This window comes from Mustela lutreola, chromosome 1, assembly GCF_030435805.1.
Source record: "Mustela lutreola isolate mMusLut2 chromosome 1, mMusLut2.pri, whole genome shotgun sequence".
In the NCBI taxonomy this organism is placed as follows: domain Eukaryota; kingdom Metazoa; phylum Chordata; class Mammalia; order Carnivora; family Mustelidae; genus Mustela; species Mustela lutreola.
In genome coordinates, this window is record NC_081290.1 from 15,210,218 (window position 1) to 15,230,283 (window position 20,066).

At 34.5% G+C, this 20,066-nt stretch overlaps 1 protein-coding gene across 5 annotated transcripts in view; it reads left to right on the top strand.

Moving 5' to 3' along the window:
- Window positions 1-20,066, top strand: part of EPHA5 (EPH receptor A5) — a 350,197-nt gene that overhangs the window by 254,375 nt on the left and 75,756 nt on the right. For 3 of the 5 annotated variants that reach the window (XM_059160224.1, XM_059160240.1, XM_059160259.1), the window contains 2 exons: window positions 3,403-3,562; window positions 12,378-12,483. In XM_059160224.1, the coding sequence (XP_059016207.1) occupies window positions 3,403-3,562; window positions 12,378-12,483 (266 nt within the window). The remainder of the gene's footprint in view (window positions 1-3,402; window positions 3,563-12,377; window positions 12,484-20,066) is intronic. The other 2 variants (XM_059160233.1, XM_059160250.1) reach the window with 1 other exon arrangement.

Below are 20,066 nucleotides of genomic sequence, written 5' to 3' on the forward strand. Positions count from 1 at the left end.
ATTTCCAGAGCTCATTTTGAACCTTCAGAGGCTACCGCCATTTTATTGGATGGCTCTTGGCCAGACACAGGTGGCAGAGCTTTCCAGGGCTTCTGCATTTGCCAGCTGGCATTACTGCCCGCCGTTGCCCTGCTCTAATAGAGGTCATTGGGCCTCTCTGCTCCTGCATGGTGATGGGCCCATTGCCATCTCTTAATTAAAGGCAGAGGCAAAAGGAAGCTGCCCCTTGGCAGGGTGTTTGCCAGCTGGCTCCTTCTGCTGAGGCCCTCCCCTCCCTGCATGTGAACAGTGTTTGCTAAGCAGCTGGGGAATGTAGCTCATTTGCTCAGTGGGAGCATGAAGGCAGCAAAAGCCATTGCCCTAACCAGGATCCAGCAGCCTGGTGGTCGTGGGTGCTGAAGATGTATAGATAGGGTTTGTTATAAAAAGGAAATTATAATATGACTGTGACTGAAAAGAATGGAACAGAAGCAAATTTTGGAAGATGCTTAAGTAACTCGAAATGTGTATTTATGGTTTTCCATCCCTTCGTTGTATGCTTTGGTAAGTCAGTCCCTCTGTTATTATAGATTTCAATCGACCTAGAAAGAGAATGCAAAATTAGAACTCAGAGAAGAAACCACTTACACATACATGTTAATATAGAAACCAGAGTGTTGTGTGATTTTATGCAATTGTTATTAGATCATGCAATATTTCAAGGAGCAGTATGCCAGTTTCCTTGTAATGCCCCCCACCTCCAATCTGGCAGAAGTGTCAGCTTCTAATAATTTTACAAGTCATATTAATTGTAACTTCAATAGTTAGGAGTTTACAACAAAATTTTAGTTTTTTTTTTCTTTTTATTAAATTTGCTTTAAATTTACCATCTTGCTACAGGACCTAAAGTCAAATTTACCTAGAACTGGTTATGTTGTGGGGATTTGCTGGGTGCTCCATATATCATCTCTGTCTCCGTGTCTATTGCTTACAATGCTCTTAGTAAATAATTTTATCCCATTTTAAAGAAGGAAAAACTGAGGTTAAGTTGTATATCCACATTTGCACACTTCCTTAGACAATAGCATGGCTTGAATTCTAACCCTGATATTCTGTCCTTTTTTTAAAAACAAACAAACAAAAAAACCTCTTACTTTACATTATAAATGTTAATATTTTATGTAAAAATCCTAATTATATCAAATATACCAGAATCCTTAGTTTTGTCTAAATATTTAAACCAACTTCTCTTTAAACAAAATGCAGGTAATAACAAACATATATTTTATCATTTCTTGCTGAAATTACTACTTCAGTTATAGCCAAAGTGAATAGTATAATCTTACTGAGAAAGTCTTGTATATTTGGTCTTAAGCTAGAGCAGCCACAGAACATCAGTAACTACAATAGTTTATAGAAGCTATTTACTTCCTTTAAAAGGAACTCATCAAGAAATTGTCTGCTTTTTTTTTTTTTTTACTGCTTTATTCCTAGCGTATAGAAGGGGTCAATTAAAGTATATAGAAGAAAGTTAAATGTTTGAGAATGAAGAAAATGATTGAAATTTCTTGGTAAAATTTTATAGAATTTGATGATGTACTTTAAATCCTTGCGAAACTCTAGTAGTATTTCCTAAGCACTTTAAAGAATTGGCACTTTTAATATTAATCTGTGCATTAAAAAAATTTAAAAAAATAGTTGTTTGCGTGGAGTGCATCAGAAAACCTATTTGCTTTAGAAATTAGAACATACCTATTTATATAGAAATTTGGATGAATTTAACCCTAAGATAATACTACATGTTTGACTTTATTACATGAGGATGTAATGCAGTAAAACTGCTTTAAAAAATGTTTGATAGGTTGTATATTTTAGATTGCATTGGTGGTAGAATAGAACGTGATTAGCCATTGACTTTGATTTGTCAAAGTAGAAAAAATTTAAATAATAATTATGACAATTATACCATGTACTTTCTAGTTTAGTAAGTGTTTCACATGCATTACATTTTTTATTCTTATAACATGTCTATGAGGATATCCAGGCACCAATTTCTATCCCAACTTTACATATAAGATAACTGAGGATAAAAGTAAAAATTGATTTGCTATATTTTAGCATGTTTTCTGCATCCACACTAAAGTCACAACATGATGTGCTGCTGTTGATTATAAACTTCAAGGGAGAAGGAGCATGGTTTGTATTTACTTTACATTTTAATAGTATTATAAAGATTAAATAATAATCATATTCCCTATTGGGATTCTTGAGAAGTAATTGTTATATTCTTATTTTCAATTTTTTTCTCATTTCAGAAAAAAAGTCCTTTACATGTTATTCCCATTAGATCTTAAAAAACAAACAAACAAACAAACAAACAAAAAAACAAAAACCCTCTCTATATGCTTCTATTAGTAAAGTAAAATTTTCTGAAAGGATCTAGAAAATGATAGTTTACAGTCATCAATCAAGATACTATAAGCAAAGACCACTTCCTAAAAATGGAAAAAGATCTCTAACCATTACCTATCATTAATTCAACCTGTAATATCTATCAGAAATGTAGTAATTGTGGAAACACCTTAAGGAAAATATAAAGGTGGTTAAGAATTCACACAGAAAAATACAAGGGAAGAGAAAGTTCAGAAGAGGGACTGTATGTTTACAGTGTGTAGGTCTAAGATTGAATGTACTAACTCAGAGGTGGGGAGAAGTTATGTATGGTTAGTGTAGACTTTGGTAGCAGTCGAAGTAGGAAGTTTCCAAGCTATCTTTACAGTGATTTTTTTTTTTTTATTCCATCTCCATTCACTACTCACCCAGCTCAAATACATAAATGTGAAAAAATGGATAGTTTTTTAAAAATAAAAAATATATATTTCTTTAACTTTTTCTTTAGTAATCCTTGTTTAGGCTTAATGAATTGAAATTAAAGTTCTCCAGCCAAGTCCTCATTCCTTCTCGTAAGCCCTAAGTGTAATTAGAAATTAAAAATCACCAAAGATATAAAGCACAAGTCTTAAACCTGGAAATATATGAGATCTTGCTACCTTTCCCTGTGAACAGGCAGCATGTTAGATGTGTTCCAATAAATATTTATGAGAAAAATAAACACACAAATACCAATACTAAAATAGACTCTATAAAAGAATTCATCTTCTGCAAATCATTTGAAAAGTTTACAAATTTATTTGTGCCAAAGACAAACATGGTGGATGACCAGAGAACATGTTACCTACCATCTCTGAGTTCTAGGAAACACTTTCAGCACCCCTAGGATGTAGAGATTTTTTTTTTCTAGAAGAGTATATTTGTACTAATAACAAGTATTAGTTTCTGATTTTCTGATTTATGATTCTAAGTTTTATCGTTGTCAGTAATTCATATATTGACTTTTTTATTGTATTACATGTGTAATCCAAGGACCAAGAAACCAGCTATACAATTATCAAATCTAAAGAGACAACTGTGACTGCAGAGGGCTTAAAACCAGCTTCAGTATATGTCTTCCAAATTCGAGCACGCACAGCAGCAGGCTACGGTGTCTTCAGTCGAAGATTTGAGTTTGAAACCATCCCAGTGTGTAAGTCATTTTAATTACTGTCAACTGATGTCTCTGTAATGGTTACCAGAAAAGAGTCAGTGGATCAATATGCTCCCTGGGCATTCTGTCAGTCTCCCGCTTCTCTCTCTCTCTCCCAGGCATGACCCCTTCGGGTAGGAAGCATCTGTCATGCTATATGGTGGGTTAGTGGGTTAACACATCGGACGCTGCTCCTCATCACATTTAGTCTACCGGGAGATGAAACATCAGGAGATCCTTAAGAAATGTTTAAACCTGCTTGTAAAGACTTTCCCTCTACAGCTGCCATACTTTATTGAATTGTTGCCATTTACTTTTACTTGTTTCATTGAACAATGCTATCAGGCTTCGTCTTTCTATGAAAATTCTACAGGGAGCGTGTAGAAGTATTAAGTTCGGCAAGAAAATGGCAGTCTCAGCAACCAATCTGATCATTTTGAAAAATCAAAATCTCTGGCAGTATCTCTAAGTGAAGGGTCTGGAAATATTTCTGGAAAACATTTCTTGTATCATTTTTTTTAATAAACATATATTTTTATCCCCAGGGGTACAGGTCTGTGAATCACCAGGTTTACACACTTCACAGCACTCACCAAAGCACATACCCTCCCCAATGTCCATAATCCCACCCCCTTCTCCTAAACCCCCTCCCCCCAGCAACCCTCAGTTTGTTTTGTGAGATTAAGAGTCACTTATGGTTTGTCTCCCTCCCAATCCCATCTTGTTTCATTGATTCTTCTCCTACCCACTTAAGCCCCCATGTTGCATCACCACTTCCTCATATCAGGGAGATCATATGATTCTTGTACCATTTTTTAAATAACATAGAATAAAACGTTTTTATCTTTATCATCAAACAAAATATTTAGCTTACTTGTCCTAAAGCACACATTAAAAGCAAGATTAGAAGAAAACAGTAGCTTGCTTTCACTTATAGATGAAAAACTGACATTCTTAATTCTTGGTTATGAAGAAAATGACATACAAGAGTCGTGTGAAATGTCAAATGTGTGTGTGTATGTCTCTTCATTTGGTGCATGGCAGTTAAGAATACTGGCTTTAATGTGTCACTACTACTAAGAAAATTCTTTTTTTTTTTTTTTTTAAGATTTTATTCATCTATTTGACAGACAGAGATCACAAATAGGCAGAGAGGCAGGGAAGGAAGGGAAGCAGGCTCCCTGCTGAGCAGAGAGCCCAATGTGGGGCTGGATGTGGGGCTCGATCCCAGGACCCTGAGAGTATGACCTGAGCTGAAGGCAGAGGCCTTAATCCACTGAGCCACCCTGGCGCCCCAAGAGAATTCTTTATTATCATTCAGGAATGTTAGGACAGAAAATTATCTGAAGATCATTACCTTGAATGTACACTTTAAAAAGACTTTCCTAATTGGTTACTCAATTCATAATAATGATGCATGACGTTATTGATTTGCTTAATTTTTAAAATTTATGAATTTTAATTTATACTGTATGTGGGTCATAAAATTGCTATAAAGGGTTTTTCTTTTTTATCTGTATTATCTTGTATGTCATGCATATTGTCCTAGAACCGAATGCAAACGGTAAGCATAGGAATATAAAATCTTTATTTTAGAAAGCTGTTTAACATGAGGATTTGGATGGAAAAATCTGACTGGTCTTTCTCATGTTTTAGTTTATATTTTATAACTGCCTAATATCTGCTTTATTTTAACTTTGTATGCATATAAATAACATATTTAAATTTGGCCCCATATATCATCCCTTTCCCCAACAACAATGATAAAAATGCACGAGCAAATAAACCTAGCATGAATGAAACCATACAGCCAACCTAGTTAGCTCATTTTTTTTTCCTGGTTTCTTTTAATGTAAATTGTCTTGAAGCTTTGAGACTATCACTGAATTTTTCTTAACTTCCATTTACCAAGATTTACCAAACACCTTTGTGTTTCTTTTATGATTTTTTCCCTTCTTTTCATCACTTCTTTTCATCCAGTTCTTACCTACTTGATTCAAATTTGTATAACCCAATTGCTAGAATAATGCTATTTTATTTTTCAAATGAAATTTTTACGTAGATAAGTGGAGTTTTATATGTAATTGTAAGTAACAGCGCAGAGTGAACTCTTGTACAATTTTCTCAGTTCCTCTAATGGTAACATTTTGCAAAACTATAGCATAATATCACATTCAGGATCCTGACATTGATATAACTTACCAATCTTACTCAGATGTCCTTCAACTCCTCATTGAGTGTGTGTATAGACATATGCGTGTATTAGGTTGGATACAACTTGGTCAGATGTATAGATTTGTATATGTACCATAATAGTCAAGAAGCTGAATAGTGCCAACATCACAAAGATCCCTCAGGTTGCCCTTTTATAACTATACCAACTGCCTTAGGGAATAGTTCCTGTGTCATAACTAATCACCAACAACAAATCTCTAAACATCCATTTCAAAAAATATAATATTTCAGAAATGTTCTATACATGGAATCATACAGTCTGTGACAGTTTAGAATTGACTTAATTCCCTGGAGATTCATCTAAAATGTTATGTGTATCGAGATATTTTTTTTTAATCAAGTGTCAGAATAAAAAATTAACATATAACATATTATTTGTTTCAGGGGTACAGGTGTGTGAATCATCAGTCTTACACACTTCACAGCACCGCCCGTAGCCCATGCCCTCCCCAGTGTCCATCACCAGCCGCCCCCTCCCTCCTGTCTGCCTCCCACCAACAGCCCTCAGTTTGTTTCCCGAGATTAAGAGTCTCTTATGCTTTGTCTCCCTCTCTGATTTCATCCTGTTTCATTTTTCCCCTCCCTTTCCCTATCCTCTCTCTTGTAACTCAAATTCCTCATATTAGTGAGATCATATGATAATTGTCTTTCTCTGATTGACTTATTTCACTTAGCGTAATACTCCCTAGTTCCATCTATGTTGTTACAAAAGGCAAAATTTCAATTTTTTAAAAAAATATTTTTTATTTATTTGACAAAGAGAGACCCAGTGAGAGAGGGAACACAAGCAGGTGGAGAGGGAGAGAGAGAAGCAGGCTCCCTGCTGAGCAGAGAGCCCAGTGCGGGGCCCCATCCCAGGACCCTGAGATCATGACCTGAGCTGAAGGCAGATGCTTAACAACTGAGTCACCCAGGCCATCAAGATTTCAGTTTTTTGATGGCTGCATAATATTCCTCTGCGTGTGTGTGTGTGTGTGTGTGTGTGTGTGTGTGTGTATCACATCTTCTTTATCCATTCTACTGCTGATGGATATCTAGACTTTTTCTATAGTTTGGCTATTGTGGACATTACTGCTATAAACATTGGGGTGCATGTGCCCCTTTGGATCACTACATTTGTATCTTTAAGGCAAACACCCAATAGTGCAATTGCTGGGTCATAGGGTAGCTCTATTTTCAACTTTTTGAGGAACCTCCATACTGTTTTCCAGAGTGGCTGCACCAGCTTGCATTCCCACCAACAGTGTAGGAGGGTTCCCCTTACTCCACATCCTCGTCAAAACCTGTCGTTTCCTGGCTTGTTAATTTTAGCCATTCTTGTGTGAGGTGGCATCTCACTGTGGTTTTGATTTGTATTTTCCTTGATCAGATTATTTTAATCAAGAAAATTAATAGATAGTTATAGTGTGGTAGAAAGATCCCAAGTTCTTAGCCTGGCATTCATAAACCCTTTAATCTGTCTTCAACAAATCTTCACAGCTTCATGATTCACTATTTAAACATAGAGCTAAAATGTAGAGAATATCTATGTAATACTGGTTTGTAACCAGGAGTATAAGAAGCAAAATAAGTTAATCAATATGATTTTTCAGTGTATGCCACCTTAAAGTTTCCAGGGATAATGTAAGTATATAATGATTGAAAAAAAGGAACATTGTTTACTAAAGAATATTAATGTTTATAACAAATAGCCTTTTAGTAGTGGTGTGTTGTGTTGCCCCAAATTTGCTTTTAAACATTTCTGAAATACTCCTCAGCAATTCTTCAAAAACTGTATGACATATTAAAAGAAAAAAAAAAAAGGAAATTTGAGTGATTAGAGGTTCGTATCTTTATTTTTTTTTTGAGGTTTGTATCTTTAACGGTTAAAAAAACTTAATGACATATTAAAACAATAATCAGATATTCTAATTTATAATTATATTTTTTGTGTTTTTAATTTAATTTTTATTTTTATATATTTTTTTTATTTTTATAATTTTTATAATTTTTTCCCTGAAGAAGTATGAAAGTTTTGACAGTACCTTTTCAATTCTATATATTTTCAAGTTAGCTGATATATTGGGGATATTATTGATGCTGTCCGGGCAAACAAAGGAATAAATAGTACAAAATCTTAATGAATTATATTTAATAGAAATAGCTCACAAAAATTAGTACATTTGAAATAGTAAAATAATTGAAGCCTATCAAGGAAATTAGAAAATGCTGAAATTTTTTTTAAAAATGAAAATGTTATTTAAATTCTTTCTCATAGGCCCTTGATTTAATTGGCCTTTGATTTTATTGGTATAATAACCAATAGATCTGATTTAAGTGAACAGTAGATAAAAACATGTAAATATTAATGTTTGTGATTTGGCATTACTAAAACATATTTTCATAAAATGTATTAATTTAAGCATTTGAAAATTGTTGGTATGCCATTAAAACTTACTTTACTGCAAGATGTTAACCCATACTATGCATGTTTTAACATATTGTTAAATTAGAGTAGGTCTTGTCAATTATTGAAAATGAAGCATTTGGGGCAGCTGGGTGGCTCAGTGGGTTAAGGCCTCTGCCTTGGGCTCGGGTCCTGATCCTGGGGTCCTGGGATGGAGCCTTATGTCGGGCTCTCTGCTTGCTAGGGAGACTGCTTCTCCTCTATCTCTCTCTCTGCCTGCCTCTCTGCCTACTTGTGATTTCTGTCTGCCAAATAAATAAATAAAATTTTTAAGAAATGAAGCATTTGACAGTATGAGGCATTCATATTTTTTTCTCAAAATTAATATTTGGTTAGTCTGAAATTGTCCCATTTTTAAACCTACCTCTGATCAATCATGTCCCCTCCCTCCAAAACGACAGAGTGCCAAAATGCCACACTGAGACCGGAAAGATTTGTTAGAATTTTTTTTAGAAAAGCTTGGAATGTTAGATGGAAAATTTGGGACTTTTTTTTTTCATAGATAGTAATGCTTATTAATTTTTTGGTCAGGGAAACATGATCAAAGTGATATTTTTGGACATTTATGTGAATACTCAAATAGAAGGCAAAGGGGACACTTAAAACACCAACGAACCATATACAAGCAGATTTGAATCAAATAGGTGACTATCAGATGAAAAAATATAATTCATGGGGAAAAACAGAAGAACAGAGAATGTGTTTACTAATTGATAGGTAAGTAGGAGTTAAGAAAAATTCAGTGATAGTTAAAAGAAACCAGAAGAAAAGAGATCAAATTAGTCTTATGTCAAATTAGTCAAATTAGATTTATGGTATGTTTATTTACTGATGTGTTTTTGTTAATACCCTTGAGGTTAGATGTGGTATAGAGGCTGATTTTAAATATATTGTTTTTATATGAAAATACAATCCAAATAAAAAGATAGCCGTCTTTTTTTTTTTTTAAAGAGTCAAACTTTGAAGAGAAATAAGAGCTGGGAATATAAATTTGGAACTCATCAGCTTATAGTTAACTGATGCCATATGCAAAGAAGTATCCATGAGAGGTAGGGAGAGAAGAAAGAAGGGAAGGAGAGAGACAGAGTGAAGAGCTGGAGGAGGGGGCAGGGAGTGTGGAGGAAGAGCCAGCATTCATCAGAAATTGTTCCGGCATAAGACACGGGGAGAGAATGTGAAGCCAACAGAACTGACAAAATAGGACTTCAGAGTGGGGAAAAAGAGAAAACAACTCATCTGATGTCATAGAAACCAAGGGGGGCAGAGTCTCAAGGTCAAAGTTTATGTTCAACAAGGTCAAATGCCCTATAATGCATGGTAAGGGAATGGAAAAGTACTTATTGCATGCAGCCAGAACATCACACATAGAACTCAAAAACAGAAGAAGAGAAGTTTCAGAGAGAATTTACATTGGTCATCAGAAATTGAGGCTGGTTCTAGATAATTTAGTCAAGATGCTGACAAATAGGAAATAATAAGAGTGATAAACAAAGCAGGATCAGATAATAATATGCAGAAATATTATCTACTATTTGTTTAAGGCTGACAATAATTAAAGCACTATGCTAAATATTATCTCTAAACAGAATTATAATGATCCAGGAAAATTATCCCTATTCGGAGATTAATGAAATGAGACTTGCTAAGGATAAGTACTTTGCTTTGGCCTACTAAATGTTGAACCTGTTTTCAAATTTAAGTTGAACCAACATCAGTAAGTTTAGGTGTAAGGATCTGTGTCCCCTAAGGAGAAGTATGTGTTTAGGCTTGTAGATAGCAGAGAAGTAGCCTGTAAGGGAATGAAAAACTTTCCTGGAAGGAGATTGTTGAAGGTGCCAGGTCTTAGAAGAGAGAGAGATTCTAATCTTGGAGTTAGTACAGTTTTATTTAACCATGGCATTCAGACTTCATCACTCTTTATTATCTATAAAGTTTAACATTTCTGAAACATGAGAAGTGGTAATGAGTTAGTTTTTTGAGAAAATGAGAAGGATTCATTACGGGGATGATGTTGTCAGGAAATTAGTAAGAGAGAATCAGAATAATTGGAACGGCAGTTAGAGCCCAATAAAAATAATGTCATGTATATAGACCAAATGCGCATGATTTTCTCTAGGAACATTCCCCGTACTAAAAAGAAAATAAAGGACTGAGAAAAAACAATGTTATAAATAATCTGAGTTTAGGGATTATAAAAACAAATCTTGTTTCATTTATTCTTCTACCCACTTAAGCCTCCATGTTGCATCACCACTTCCTCATATCAGGGAGATCATATGATAGTTGTTGGGAGGGAGACAAACCATAAGTGACTCTTAATCTCACAAAACAAACTGAGGGTTGCCGGGGGGAGGGGGTTGGGGAGAAGGGGGTGGGATTATGGACATTGGGGAGGGTATGTGATTTGGTGAGTGCTGTGAAGTGTGTAAACCTGGTGATTCACAGACCTGGGGATAAAAATATATGTATATAAAAAATATATGTTTATAAAAAATAAAAAATTAAAAAAAAAAAAAAAAAAAAAAAAAAACAAATCTTGGGTCTAGGCTCTTTGCGATAGTAGAGTAGCTTTACCTTACCCCAATTCTATTGCTCACTGGCTGAATTCCACAGACTTCAACATCAGATAATAGGAGAAAAGTCAAAATAAAGAACCACTGAACCATTCTATTATCCAAGAAAAGGGAGGGTAAGAACATAGATTTAGATTATCAATAACAGTCTTTCTCATACATGAGCAAGCTATTGTTGATATTGGGTTTGAAGACTGGTCTGAAAGGGTTAAAAGTGTAATTTAAGTGAAAGAAGTGTCAGAGAATCAGGCAATTTTGTTTTGAAAGAATCAAGGGAGAGGTCACAATAATCGAAAGGGAAGTGTTGGATGTCCAAAACTATCGATGGGGTCAAGATCTGGAGAGGTTATAAAAAATAAAACATGGAAAGTATGGTTGTTATTACTTTTGATGACTTAAAATTTGTTATGAAAGTGAGCTAACGCCACTCTGATTTTATCAAAATGATTATGTTGTTAAGCAATAGTATAATATATATCTTACTGAAGAGTTTTTGAGAACATTAGTAAAATTTATTTTGCTCTATCGGTTTCTTGGTTTAATAATGCATAATAGGGGCACCTGGGTGGCTCAGTGGGTTAAGCCGCTGCCTTCGGCTCAGGTCATGATCTCAGGGTCCTGGGATCGAGTCCCACATCGGGCTCTCTGCTCAGCAGGGAGCCTGCTTCCTCCTCTCTCTCTACCTGCCTCTCTGCCTGCTTGTAATCTCTCTCTGTCAAATAAATAAATAAAAATTTTTTAAAAAAATAATGCATAATAAATATCTCTGTGCTTATTGAGGTACAACTCTCTACTCATGTCCATATACCTCTTATTATGGTAATCGTACTGTTAAAATGTAGGATAGTGCATTGGAAGCCGTGTATTTAAAAAGAGATGAGGTAAACGAATCTACTGTTACGGCAGACTTCTCAAAGTTCTAAATGCATTCCTTGATCTCTTTTGAAAAGTAGTCCTACACATCAGGTATACTCACTGACTAGATTTTGCTTGAAACAGTTTTTAAACTTATATTGGAAATAGTAATATTATCTTAATATTTTCTGAAGTCATAGCCAGAACATTTTGGCATTCAACCTGTGTCTATGGGGAAATTAAAAAAACAAAAGAAAGAAAGAAAGCAACAACCCTGTCTGAGGTATCAAGATTTTTTTTTTCTGGAGAACAGCCACATGTAAACTCTACAATGTCTGAACTCATATACTTAGCAGCTCTTCTTCAGATGAAAGTGTTTGATGTCAAGGACTATGTTTCATTTTATCTTGCAAACCCAAGATCCCTCGATAAATACCATGCGAACAATTACATTCATTTTTTATGATGACAAGGAAATAATCAGTGACTTAGCGATTCTTTCAAATTTCCACTTGGAGAGTAAATATTTTCTCCTGAAGATGTCTTTTCAATTATACACCATTGAGCAGAGCTATGAGGGGGAAATCTTGGCCCAGTGTGGGGGAATTGCTTAAACCACGCACCGATTAGCGACTATTAAGCAGCTCTTATACGAATGCATATGATTTCTTTAACCACGGGCTCCATTTCCTGTGTTTCCTGTCAGCAGTTGCAGCATCCAGCGATCAAAGCCAGATTCCTATAATTGCTGTGTCCGTGACAGTGGGAGTCATTTTGTTGGCAGTGGTTATCGGCTTCCTCCTCAGTGGAAGGTAAGAGAGGAAGCTGTGATTTTGAACTTTTGCACCTGACCTCTTCTTCACCTTGACCTGACCATTGGGCTGTTAAGCACATCCTAAAACCAGTCAGGCAAGCAATGTATCAGTGGATAACCTCAACGTATCATGTCTTTATAAGCTTGACCTTGTCCCTGTGAAGGGCTAACTTTTAAGCACAGAATCTCTCTTTTTCAGGTATGCTCTCTTCGCAAGGGTTAATTATTAAGTTAATTATTAACTTATTACGTATTCTGCTTTTAACTGTATTTTTTCTGACATAGTTTTTTAAATGTGATTTTTTTTTTCTCAGATTTCTTTCTCAAAATTATTTATGGTTATTTGCTTCGATTTTAGTGTTTGGGAAGGCCTGTGCCTAGACCCGGTAAACTCAGAGGAGTAAGACTAATAATTCTACTTAGCCAGCATTCTATCCTCACAGGGTGATGGATGACAGCAGACGCTCTGGCAAACCAGCATTCTGAGAAATAACCAACCCTTTCTCATGACTGCTTTTCTTTTCAGCTTCTGAAGGTTTCAATCTGAATACATCAATCGCAGCATGTACTGATTTAAAGCGAATTGTACTGAATGTCGTACCAATAGACATATTAACGTGTGTTACATATCTACATTTTTCATTTTGAACAAAAATAAAAGAGGTAGAGAGAGACCCAACAGCAAGGCACATAGAAAGGATTTCCTGATATTGTGCTGAGCATGATCAACCTTCTGAGAAATATTTTAAAATAACAATAAGTAAAATAGATCAAAACATGCGTATGCTCTATTCCTACAACAAATGTATTTCCATTTTTTAATCCAGGCCGTTGTCAGAAGGGCCATTCAGTAATGAAAGTTGTCCATCTGAAACTGTTTTGGTGTTAGACTATTACAGAAAACTTGATGAAAGTCTTCATGGAAATATTTAAACTTGCATAAATATATGAAATTGTAGTGTAAGGTCCAAAAAAAAAAGCCAGAAAATCAATATTCATATTGATTTTGTTCCTGTTCTACTTATTTACTTTTGACTCTTCAGCACATATTCAACTCATAAATATACAGAATTGGGCACTTTTCAATATACTGCATATTGTATTCTGAAAAGATTTATGGCTATATCCTTAAATTACAGTAATTTATTTTCATAAAACATTGTTGAAAATATTCCTTTGAACAACCTTTCTTTTTGTATCTGAAAATTCCTTTTCTTCTAGTTCCTGCTTATTTAAGAATGTTCAAAATTTCTGAAGAGTGTATCTAGGAATCCACCACTTACTTTTTTTTTTTAAGATTTTATTTATTTATTTGACAGAGAGAGAGATGACAAGTAGGCAGAGAGGCAGGCAGAGAGAGAGAGAGAAGCAGGCTCCCCGCTGAGCAGAGAGCCTGATGTGGGGCTTGATCCCAGGACCCTGGGATCATGACCTGAGCTGAAGGCAGAGGTTTAACCCACTGAGCCACCCGGGTGCCCCTAGAAATCTACCACTTTCTTTTCATGTTAGACCAGCAGTGATGCATTTTTAGAATTTTTAAGTAGGAAGCAGTTTGTGATCTTGTGAGGACAACTGGCCCTATTTGACTAGAAGGCTGGTTACCTGGTGCTCTACAGTTCTTTTCTCTCTGAAGTCACCTGGGAAGAATATTCTGATTATGTCCCTGTGTCCTGGAAGATAAAAATTTTGTCCTAAAAACTTTGCTCAGATTTTGATTAAATAACATAATTAGGTTGAGTGTATGGTAACTATCAAGAAAACTGCCACATGATATGAGTCTTTTCTACCTCAAAAGGATTGATAACTATGATACAGTTTCAGAGATGGTTTGCAGTACCATTTCTTTACTTCTGACTGAGGTATGAGTTGACTTCTTCCTTTCCAATAAATCCAGAGGTGTTAGTTATAGTTAGGGGATGGAGATCATAAGAAGATACTGTATTTCTTAAAGGGTCCACACTTGAAGGAAGTGAATAAAACTGGAGGAAATATCTGAGATCTAAGATCTAATAAATTTATGTATTTAAGGGTTTCTTAAGGAACAAATAAAATATAGAATGTATTTTATTATATACTTAGCCACACTATATTTATTTAACCTACATAATGTTAATGTGAATTTACTGATGACATTCAGCTCTAGATTCTTGCTTACTTGTATGTGAATCAACCCTTGTTCTCAAAAATTTTTCTTCCCCAGTATATACACAAAATTAACTTAAAAACAATTCACTTTGTTGCATCTGTAGCATTAGACAAAGTGTCTGAGAAAAGGTTCAATTAACCTATTGGTAACTGAAGGGTACTAATGCTTTAGCACGTGTGTGTGCACACATGTGCACCCCATGAATTCTATAGGTACCTGGATTTGCTGTATAAGAATAATTACATTTTAGCATAATTTCTCAGTTATACTAGAATCACATCTACACTCAAAGGTCAAAGGTAGACCCAAAGCTTAAGTTTCAGCATAACTAAATCTGAGATTTGCTAAGATAAATTTTTGGATGTATTGTCTTGTAGTATATTACTTTTTAAAAATAGCAATACTTTACTAATTTGTACATTATTTATATTAAATTTTTTCTCAATTTAATTTCATAACACAGCTTACTATGCAAAGACTAGGAATTTTCAATTTAAGGAGAAACAAATTTTAACCCCCAAAATCCGAGACTTATATTTTTTTACCAGCATATTTTTTGCATGAAATTTTCATTAATTCATTTTGTTGAATGCACATTCTTGAATTTCAGGGAGTGTTTGTCTTATTAAAAAAAAAGGTCTCTGGCCTTCTTATTTTATTTTTTATGGATAAGTTATTTTATGCAGTTTTATATAAATATACTTACTCAAAAGATAAATGAAATCATTCTTGAAGGTCTTTTCCTATCTGGTTCAAATAATGAGCTTTGCAAATTTGTCTGGACTAAGGAAAGTGTGCCTATCTCGTAGTACTTACAGTTCCAGAATTAAGTCAGAAGATTTATCAAATAAGGTAAAAATTAAATGAAGAAACGTAGCCAAAACCTAACAGTATTTAGGAAATTATTTATGAGTACTGACAAGTTACTGAAAAAAAGTCTGCTCTAGGATTGATCTGAAGACAGGGAATTATATTTGTTTCTCCCTCCTTTCTTTGCCAAAATATGACTGATAAACGCACACACATAAATATAATGAAATTTAGACTATCCTCTCATGCTAAACTATTTTGTTACTTTTTAATTTCTTGAGTTTATAAAAATCAGATATTTGCTCCGTGGTAAAATATATTTTAATTACAAATAATTTGACTCAGCGGTGATACAGATAATTGTTATATGTTGCAAAAAGATTAATATTACTTTGAATGTAATATTTGTTGGCAATTTATACCATTTGGACCCAGAGAAAAATGTCTTGAAGATACATTTTTACTGATAATTGGCATTTTTGTTTACACCAAGTCAAAAAAACCTGAGGATTATAACATAGTGAATATTATGGGGCTAATTTATCTGAAATAAAAAAATAAACTTTTTGTTCTAAAATAAATGAAAGATAAATAAATCAAATATAGAGACTTTATAATCTTTTTATGCTAAAAGGGATTATACAGAACCTCTTGGAGTCTTCCTATCTAGATACAGTTAAAAATAATGTAAACAGATATCTATCCTAAAGGAAAAAGTTCCATTTAAAAAATAGAAAGAATTATAACATCTTAGGATGCTGTCAATCTTAGAATTTGTGTGATCTTTGTGTTTAGAGTTGCTAAATATTCCATAGAGCATTTTCTGCAGAGTTTAGATTCTCCTTTTTTTATTCTTTGCAATTAATTTTAAAATGTTTTTTTTATTGGATTACAAAACAACTGACATTCCTCAGCAAACTATGAGCCAATTACCCTAGGATGAATACAAGTTAAACTTCCTGATATGCACAGCATGTTGAAATTGTTTAATTTTTCGCTTTTATCAGTAATGACAGTGTACATTGATCTTTCTTATTATATACTAATTTTATGTTTTTTCTCCTTATAGAAACTACTTTATAGATGTGAATTCCTTAATGAACTTTAAAAAAAATATATTTTATTTATTTATTTATTTGAGAGAGAGAGAAAATGAGAGAGAAAGAGAGCATGACGAGGGGAGGGTCAGAGGGAGAAGCAGACTCCCTTCTAAGCAGGGAGCCCAATATGGGACTCCATCCTGGGACTCCAGGATCATGGCCCGAACCAAAGGCAGTTGCTTAATCAACTGAGCCGTCCAGGTGCCCATGAACTAACTTTTCATGAATGATTGTCAGCTTCACACTGCCAGTTACATGTCTGAGAAATTATAATGTTCTTCCTCTTTTCCTTTCCTTTGAAGGTGATCATTGATTTCTTTGAGTTACTTTTTTTGTCTCCATTTCAAAGCTGGTGCCTAATTCTTGTTTACTGGATACTTTTTATCTGGATATAAAGCTTAAATTAACAAATTTAAAGGAAAATATAAAGGAAATTTAAAGGAAAACATCTTTCAGGGTAGAGAAACTTTCTTCTTTGAACCTTGGTCAATATAGACATCCTGGTATTAAACAATTATTTTGTAATGCTTTCTTTCTGATCCCTGAATGTATTACATGATCATAAATCTATTTTTTAAGAAAATCTAGAGTTTTGCTTTTTTATTTCAATCAGTTCCACAGGTATGCTCAGAGGTAAAAGACACACACATTATACACATACACTCCGACATGTTTGCACACATTCTTGCAAATAAATACAAAGAATTTGAAGCTATTCACCAGTTTTAAAAATAGAAACAAACAACAACAACAACAAAAACCCTATGAGGTGGAAAAAGATGTGGAAGAATTTCCTCATGCTGCTTAGCCTTTGATGTGATTTGAAGGCTATTCATTCGTGACTTAATATTATAATGCTCCTGTAATAATACCTTTAGTGTCTGGGGTGACTTAATGCCTATAAAAAGAATTATTTTCTAGGCAAAAATCTTCCCTTGTTTGTCCTATCCATGTTCAAATCCTCTGGCTCGATATATAACTGCAAATCCTATTTCCCTCTTTGTTAATGAAACAATGGAAACTCAATTCACTTCAAATGTCCCATAGTTTCTGAGCCGAAAATTCTTCATGGAGAGTGTACTTGAAGTCTATCTAACCTATCAAAATTTAGATACTGAGACCATGTTAGAAATTTAAAGGAATAAAAGTAGATTTATGTAAAATGCTGCTTTAGGTTTTTTATTGCTTAAAAATAATATTAAAATTCAGCCTTTTGTAAATTTTATTCAACTCTCTAAATGGCAACAAGTTATAACTGCCATATTTTTTAAATAATCTGCTTATTGAACATCTGTAGCACATCAAACAGCAAGATAAGTCCCAAGCATGTGAAACAAGAAAGTAATGCCCTTTTCTCAAGGTGTTTCCACTTAAATTTAGTAGTCCAATCAATGGGTAGAATTTCATAAACAGAATAGCACCAAATATGGGTAAAGAGAAGGGTTTAAACTGAGATCCTTTCTTCATGGTAACTTCTTTTCTTTGGACCGCAATGATAGTCTGATGGATTAATTGAAGAAAAATTTAAGTTCTTATTACATGCCTGCCATAGTTCTTATGTTAGGAAAAGCAATAGTCTGATGGAAAAGCACACTGGGCTTAGAAACTTTTCTTCAAGCTTATTTGGAGCCAAATAGCATAATTATGCAGGAATTTTGAATGTAATTATTTAATTCAGACAAGTGCCAGAGTTCTGCCTACTCTTGCTATCAAAGTATAATAGCTTCCTAAGTGAATGGTTTTTACAGGGTATAAAGTATTTTAAAGCCTTCAGAGAAGCCTCTTTGCCTAATGGGAGTAACATGATAATAATGTACCTAGTAAGTACAATATGATCTAGCATGAATTACATACTGCCTACTAGGTATTGTTCCAAGGGTTTTATATGTAATATTTTACAACACTGTCTTAGTATTAGTTCCTATCTTCAGTGTATGCTGGATAAAATTATCTTCTTGGAGTTTTTTGATCATTGTAAAAATAGTTCAGGCTTGAGGCTTTTGCACTGGCTTTTCTTGGTTCCTAAAACTCCCCTGCCCCAGAGAAGCACACAGCTTTCTCCTGCTTTCAGATCCTTGAAAAATCCTATCCCCTCAATCGGGCTTACTAAAATGGTGGCCCATGATTCCTTCCACTGCAGATCAGATTTCTCTTACCTTGATTTGGCTCTTCATAACAACTGTAATGATATAATAAATATATATTTCTCCTGTTAGCTTTTTGTCTGTAGATCCAAGACAGCAAGGATTCTTTCCTGTGCATTATTTCTTCCCTTCTGGGAAAATATCTAGGACAAAAATTACTGTATACAGTTAGTTAGTGAGAGTTTGGGGCTGAAATCCTCCTCTGACTTTAGGGTCCTTACTCTTCACTATATATATTCCCCATGACATATAAGCATTAGACTGTATGATTTGGGGGAAAATCTGAACTCTTGTATACGAAGTCCTTGCCCAAAATAATACTGCCCAAAATAGTGGTATTAATGAACATTACTTAAAACCTTTCCAAACCTTTCAGTGATATAAATAAAATAACTCCTAGGAATTAATGTCAGTGATAACTTACATTAAAGTAAATAAAAAAATACATTAGATTTTATTGTATTGTCCCTCAGTCTATCACTGGAAAATTGTACCAGATATTATTTGTTCTAGAATCACATATATTAAATATCACCAACTTCATGACCATTCCTGATTTTGTAATAGCTAGTTAATTTCACCTCTGTGTTTCCTCAAAACGTTTTTTCCAGTTGAAGTAGTGTTAGTTCATCATTTTTTATATGTCTCTCCTGAAGGATACGTGCTCTTCTTGAGTGCACAGATTATAGTGTAGGTTCTCAGTAAATGTCCAGTTATCTTATCACTGGAAGAATGAAGCTGGCATTCGGGACTCTTGAAAATACGCTGCAACGTGTTCTTCTGGCATTACTTCTTTGTGTTTTTGACCAGGACTCCTTTGGTTGCATGGGACAGAAGCCAAATTCAAAGTGGCTTATTCTTATAGAGAATTATAGATCACATAGATGAAAAGTTCCAGAGAGTTAAAAAAAAAAAAAAATCCTAAGTACAGACACTTATTGAGCTGAGGCTAAAGCAGTGTCTGATGGACAACTGGAGGCAAATGATTTGAAGAGTGCTGTGGCACAAATATGGTATTTAAAGCACTCATCAAAATGAGATTATTTGGATGGAGCCCAGGAACACTTACATTGGGAGAGTAAAGGAGAAAGATCCAGTCAGAGGCGATTGAGGAGTGGCCCATGAGATAGCAGGAGACTGGATCATTATTGGATCACTGAAGCAGGAATGGTCATTCTATTGAACCCAGCTCTAACTTTAGAGCTCTTGCCTTTCACTCTGAGCTCATATGGTACAGGCTCTGTCTGACAGGAACCTAAATTCCAGCTCCACGGACTAAGTCAATCAATAGCGCTGGGACCTTAAATAAGAAGAGGGTGGAGAAGCTATGCTGCCTGACCCAGCACAGTAGGAGCTCACGCATGAATCTGAAGACAGGGTC